Source organism: Charadrius vociferus, unplaced genomic scaffold (assembly GCF_000708025.1).
Source record: "Charadrius vociferus isolate BGI_N301 unplaced genomic scaffold, ASM70802v2 scaffold147, whole genome shotgun sequence".
Taxonomy (NCBI): Eukaryota; Metazoa; Chordata; class Aves; order Charadriiformes; family Charadriidae; genus Charadrius; species Charadrius vociferus.
The window spans coordinates 8,596,826-8,603,411 of NW_009649570.1; the positions used below are offsets into that span (position 1 = coordinate 8,596,826).

General features: G+C 47.7%; 2 protein-coding genes across 2 annotated transcripts in view; one reads left to right on the plus strand and one right to left on the minus strand.

The window, feature by feature from the left end:
- Positions 1 to 6,363, minus strand: part of LOC104291057 (cytochrome P450 20A1) — a 15,473-nt gene extending 9,110 nt beyond the window's left edge. Inside the window, 5 exon segments of the mRNA XM_009890254.1 lie at positions 551 to 696; positions 5,743 to 5,909; positions 5,997 to 6,046; positions 6,160 to 6,301; positions 6,335 to 6,363. Coding sequence (XP_009888556.1) covers positions 551 to 696; positions 5,743 to 5,909; positions 5,997 to 6,046; positions 6,160 to 6,301; positions 6,335 to 6,363 — 534 coding nt within the window.
- Positions 6,362 to 6,586, plus strand: part of LOC104291058 (alpha-aspartyl dipeptidase-like) — a 7,753-nt gene continuing 7,528 nt past the window's right edge. The window contains exon 1 of the mRNA XM_009890255.1: positions 6,362 to 6,380. Within this exon, the coding sequence (XP_009888557.1) occupies positions 6,362 to 6,380 (19 nt within the window). The remainder of the gene's footprint in view (positions 6,381 to 6,586) is intronic.

The window sequence follows — 6,586 nt, forward strand, 5'->3', positions numbered from 1 at the left end:
ACTCTTTCCAGGGTTTCTTTCCTTTGTTAACTTAAACAGTAACATTTTAGCCTCAAATCTTCTGCCTCTTCCCAAGGTTTTCCCCCAACATGGCAGCGCTGTCCTCCCCTCTTGTTCCCTCTGTCACAAAAGAAACCTTAAAACCTTTAATACTAGTAGCTCCAGACTGGGAAAACAGATCCTGTTCTGTCTGCTGCACTGAGTCAACAGAACAATTTCTCACCTATTTGTGGTCCCAATAGCTGGTTCCTTGCTCCTCCCTCCTGTCCTGGGAAATAAATCTAGAATCCAGATGCTCCAGTACCTTTAACTGCATCTGGTATCTTGGCATAAAAAGTCACCAAGCTCAGCCCTTCCCCCTAACCCACTGAGCTGAGAGAAACCAAATATTCACACCACGCTTGAATGGGCAGAGGCTGTTCACTGTCTTAGATGCTTATAGTTCCAGCACTAGTTTGAATGCAGCTCCTTTATCCTAGTGATCGTTCTCACTAAACTTTCCCCCGTGAGCCACACCATGCTTCTGTGCTGTACAAACGCAGTTACGCACCTTCTGGATGAGAGCAAAGTTACTTTGCAAGGACTTGGTGACACCATTTTCATACAGCTTTCTCCTCATGTGGCTCTCTCCTGTATCCCCATTCAGGCTGGACTGGTACCTCAAGAGGGATTTCAGCATTGTCTCAAAGGGATCCACTGAAAGCAAATAAAGGAAACACCATTCGAAAGTCAGGCACTCGCACCACACAGGGATGATGAAAACAGCAATCTCTAATCAGGCGCTGCTACTTCTGGGCAGTGAGCAAGGCATGGCTCCTTCCCGCAGGAACAGTCTCTTTGGGGTGTCAAGCTTCTCTCACTCAGTGTGTGCTGGGACCTCGTAAGGTCTCTTCTCTGTTCCAGAGTACCATCCTGTGATCAACTCCCCCTGTAGAGGTTGCCTGCTGGCTCTACCAATTAACTCTTTAGTAATAACGCCTTGGAAGCTTGTTCCCAGCTTGCCGGTTCCCAGCTGGTGCGCCACTGACTTGATGAGAACAGTGAGCTCCTCCCCCTTCTCCTCCAGCCCGATCTGCAGCCCCTCCAGCACATTCCCCCTTGACATCTGGCGCGCCCTCCTGCCCTGACCATGGCAATGGACTCAAGACATAGGAGCTCACATGACAGACTTAGCCAGAGTTTGCTCTCTGCACTCCTCACCTTGCATTCCAGCCCCAGCAAACCTCACTTGACACCCTACTGCTCCTGCGTGATTTCTCTTGCAGGCACCGAGTTCCCTGCTGATGAGCTCTTCCCAAACTAACACCTACCTCTCTCAGTCAGGGCTGCCTCCAGCAGAGAAGCTCTTACAGAAAACAGTACCCCACTAAGCTGCAGAATGCTTTCTAGTTCTAATCGCCTTACTTTCCATCTTCCTTCTGCACAGACACTTGCAACAGTGTACAACCTAGACAAAAACACATATCCTCCATCTTCCATATCCATGGCTCACTTCAGTTAGATTTTTAACTCTGAATTTTCCACCAGGGGCTTCTACTTAATAAATTTGCTGAAGTATATTAGGTATCAATGCAAAACTGTGCAATAAAGGATGGCATATGTTTTTCCATTTCTGTAAACTTTTCTGTGGGTCTCGCAGAACTGACAGAATCTTTAAGGAACTATTTAGAAGCAGCAGTCAGGGGTTTTTCCAAGAGGGATATTTTCACTGTTAATCGCAGTCTGTTATTTGTCCCAGATGGAGTGAAACCTCTCAGGCATCAGAAAACATCAAGGCTGGCCTAGACACGTAAGACCCTTACCAACTGTGGATGTATCTAGCATTCCCAGCAGAGATCAGGGCCTCATTATGCTACTGGACAAACATAGAAGAGACAATTCCCACCTGCAGAGGACTTACTAACTAGTGACACAAAAGCAGCTAATGAGGCCAGAGGCGTGAATATGGTAAACTTTCCTAACTGCTTTTCCCTCACATCATTTCCCTTCCAATGTTTTTAAGCTCAGCATCTCACCCTCTTTCCCACTTTGAATGACAAGTAGTATATGCATGTATCTTTTGGCACAGCAGATGGTACCTGCGGCTCTCCACGTGGAGCAGGCTGTTATGTGACTCTAGCTGCTGCTGCCAATTCCTCCTCCAAGGTACTTTGCCATGGAGTGGCTGCTGCTATTCATGCCACGGTTCCCTGCTGACTGGCCCTGGCAGAGCTAGGCACAGTACTGGGGTAGCCAGAAAGACACATGGCTGGTGGTAAAGCCCACACAGCAAATCTGGCAAGCAGAGGCATTTGGAAAGGCCAGAAGATGCTTAGCACCATCATCTGCAGAAACTGTGAAGTTCTCCTGGTGCATATGAAAGAAAACTCCTGGATGAGCCACAGGCTCCATTTTTTTCTCCCCTGTCTCTAGTGCAACCAGGCAGTCCTGTGCCACTGATACACTCACTGTTGTGAACTCAGGACTGCAGAGCCCAGGCTGCCCTTTGCTGAAGGCTGGCCCTGGCTCACCATATTTGGGAAACGGCTATTTCTCCACAGCTACAGGAGGCTAGTGACTCCACAAGGCACAAACCGCCTCGTGGAGACAGAGCTCTGTCTTGCCAGCACTTCCACAGACTTCTTCCTTTGTCCTTGTCTTGAAAATATCTCTAGAGTTACATTTTCAGTCCTCTTAGCGAAGCACAAAAATTTTGACTGTTCCTTCCACTTTCAAGGAAATCTTCTTCCTCATCCCAAGAACCTCGGAATGCTGTCCTGGACACTATTGTAAGTAAACATGGAGAAAATCTCTAACTCTGGACAGTCGAGACATGCCAAACAGAACTGAACATCAGAGATGGAAAGGACCTCTGAAGCTTCACAGTACAAATGCACACAGAACAGTAGTGAAGCTGTCGTGCTGAAACAGGACAGAATCCATAGCTCCATCTTGAGCATTCAATGTGCTTCAGGTTCATTCTACCAATGCAAAAGGCGTCACTGACTCATGGGAGTTTTCCAAGTGGGTCTCTGAACCCACTGCTCCTGGCAATCCTGAACTAGTCCACCCTCTTCGCATCCACACCCTTCGCAGGCCTCGACTGCTTCCCCAGAGCCTCTCACAGGAATCACCAGTATCAGCAGCAAAGTTTTACTTCCTTTGAATTCTCCTTGCAAATTAATCTCAATCAAGCTTTAAGAGGCCACGAAAACATACCAACTTCAAATACTGCTTTAAGCATGAGGAAAAGCAGTCTCCTGGCATTGGGAACCTGTTAATAACTATGGATGCAATTAGTCCAACTTCAAGGCTCTCATGAGACACGCACTATCACCACCTCTCCCTCTCTCTGTCAAAGAAGTTTGGCCATATCTGTGACACACTCATGAGATCAACCTTTCTACACTACTTGGAGCCAAACCCTGCACCTCAAACTTGGAAACTGACAAGCAGGCATCTATGAAGAGCAGCTCTGGGCTCAGGCACCCCAGCAGACTGAGGAGGAGCCATGTGGCAAGGGTTTTCAGGTGGGACCGAGGTCAGGAGTTGGATATAACCCAGTCCACAGTGGGCTGTTTCCTGCCCCACAGCACTGTGGGCGCAGAAGAGATACAGGCAAGGCCAGGTCTCCAACAAAACTGTGAGCTGCCCAGAGCCAGTTGGTGGCTGAGAGCTACCACAACACTTAATCCCACTCACTAGGAAATGGTAAAGGAACTGTTTTGCTACAGCCACTCAGCTACTATGTGTTGTTTATACCTCAAAGCTCCAGGAAAAACAATCAGTAAGATTCCTCACCTCTAATAAAATTAGAGCACTTCTGACAAGTATCAGTGCTAAAAGGAAAGCACCGATACAACTACCATCGCTGTTTTTTCAGATCTGAGCTCAGTACAGATCATGAGAACCCTCCTTAAGCCTGCTGCTGCTGCCTTTATGAGAATTCCCCCATAAGCTCTTCTTTCTGCTGGGCTGAACACACTTTCCCTGGCTTCTCCTGCATGACAGGCTCCCCACTCCTCTGAGAACACTGGCAGCCTTTCTTTGTGCTTGCTTTATTCAAAATCATGCCTGAAGTCAGAGCTGTACATAGGATGCCAGGTCTGGCTCCTGTTCATCATGTGCAATAGCCTAGATGCTTTCCTCTCTCCACAGAAAATACATGACTCAATGCACCCTTTGCTTTTTTCCTACGGCCATGTCATCCTGCAGGCAATTAATACAGCCTGCTCTTGCTCCTCCCCTTCCTGTTTCTGCTACCCCAGCCCTCAGGGGTACCCATCTCCTTGCTCCAACACTCTGCTTCACCGTGTTGACAAGGGGTCCCAGCATGACGCCATCAGGGCAGGCTGCTAACATATGTGGGAGTATCGCACCTCCCCAACCCAGCATTTCTCTTTCCCAAAACAATCCAGCCTCACTCCCTCTTTCACTTACCATATCCTATTACCTTCAGCTTCTGTGGTGACCCAAGCAGTGTCCAAGCAAATGCTGAACTGAAACGCTGACAGAAACACAGTTCTAGCACTGTCCTTGCCTAGAAGTGTATTATCAAAGAAGTATGGCATGCATTTCCTATTTAACTCCATACTTAAAAAATATGTTTAGCCTGTGGCCTAACAGGACACCAGACTAGTCTGTGACTGCCTGGGTCATGTTTCCTGCACTGAAGTCCACACACTGTATTTGTTTTTCTCCAGTATTTGAGTACTCCAAAATTCAGTACATTTCTGAGAACTTGCCTGCTCAGGGTCCTGTCACCACTTCTCTGAGCTTTGAGAAATTGACTGTCTGCTCAATTTCCCCCAAACACACTTGAGTGCATTCAGATCTTTCAGGGTGCGTTTCCACCTTCTGGAGTGCCATTGCTATCGACTGTCTCTTGCTGATCTTTGTTAACTCCCACTCCTTTCCCACATCATCACCAATATTTTTGAGTCTGTCATGCAACTGTACAAGAAGCTTACCCATCACAACCCCAGAATAAAGTGATGCTGAGATATCTGCCTGTGCCTAAAGACAGCCTATAGTATCAGGTCAGAGGCATGCAACCAGCACCTCATTCAACCATATAAGATAAAAACTGGAAAAACAAGAGGTTAACTGATTTAACTTATTGTCTGTGATCACCTTAGAAAGCAAAACACCCACCTAAGAGACTTACACCATAAATTAAAATATTCTCCCAGGACTAAGAGGGTGAACTCAGCTACCAGCACCACTGACCGCTTCCAAGTCTGGAAGGTCACTAGAGATTTTCAGCACAAAATTCTACATGCCAAAGAAAAATGAAAGTTGAATAACTTCTTTAAATAATACTTTAAAACCTCCACAACAAACCACACACAGGAGCTATTAGAAACAAGTACAGTTCTTTCCAGACTTAATTTAGCATATTCCCCCTCCTAAATTGTATTTCAAGCTGCTTTTAAAATCAGTATCAAGTTGTTACAGGATCTTTGCCTTGCTGTTTCAAATGACTAACAAGCATGATGCTTTCCATAAACGTTTGCCTGTAGAAAGATGGTAAAAGACACAAGCATGCTAATTTCTTGATGGTCACTGGACAGCAGCAACTCTTGGTCACTGATATTGAAGTCCAATAAGCAGGACAAAAGACATACCTGAACTACCATGTCAGCTGCAAACTAAGTCTCATTTTCTTTCTACTTAGAATGAAACTCAAGTCTCCTTTGACATAGGGTGCCCAGCAAGGCAGAAGGAACATACAGACCCAAAGACAAAGCAAAGGACACTTACACAACCGGTTGGGGTTAATATGCTGTTTCAGGAGATTGATTGAGCCAAAGCTGACAACAAGACGCCTTCCAAACCAGAAAGAGACCAGTGGGCCATACTTCTCATGAAGGTTCACCAGGAACTCATGCAGACTGCTGCTGGCAATGATATCTGGCAGGTTGCCATCCCTGAGGAACACAACGAGGATATTTGGTCATGAACAGCATCCACTGGCAAGGCTGAACTTGACTGGTGTGAAGATGGAAACCACTTACTTTTCATCAGTTGGAGCCAGCCCAGGGATACCTGATGCTTGCCTAGATGCCTGGAGAGTAAAAAGAAACGCATCAACCTCCGTGAGCTTAGGTTTTATACAAGTCGCACTGCTTTCCAACAGGAGAGTTGGATTTTCCACATCAACACCGCCGCACTACTTACAAACGTTAAACAAAGGCTGGATAAACCACATCTTCAGGCCTCAAACCTGCTAAGGCTTACGAAGCCAATCAACTGCGTGTGCCCGGTCCCACTGGCCAACCCAGGACTGTTCACCGTGTTACAGGAAAGATCTCCGCGTAGACTCAAAGGGTCAGGTTTGCAATATCGACCTTACACGCAGATTTTTGCCCCCGAGAGCTGCATGCGTGCAAAACTGCAAGGTGAGCTGATGAAGCCCTCCTTCCTCAGAGGGGTCCCAGCGGGGCACCTAAAACCTGCGGGGGTCGTGCCGCAGCGGGGCCGCCCCGCAGGCGACAGCCCCCTCCCCCCCAGGCTCCGGGCCCCGGGGGCTCCCGCCTGGGGACACCCCGCCCAAGCCCAGGGGACAAGGGAAGGGGCCGAGGCCGCTCGGGGCGCGGTGGCGGCT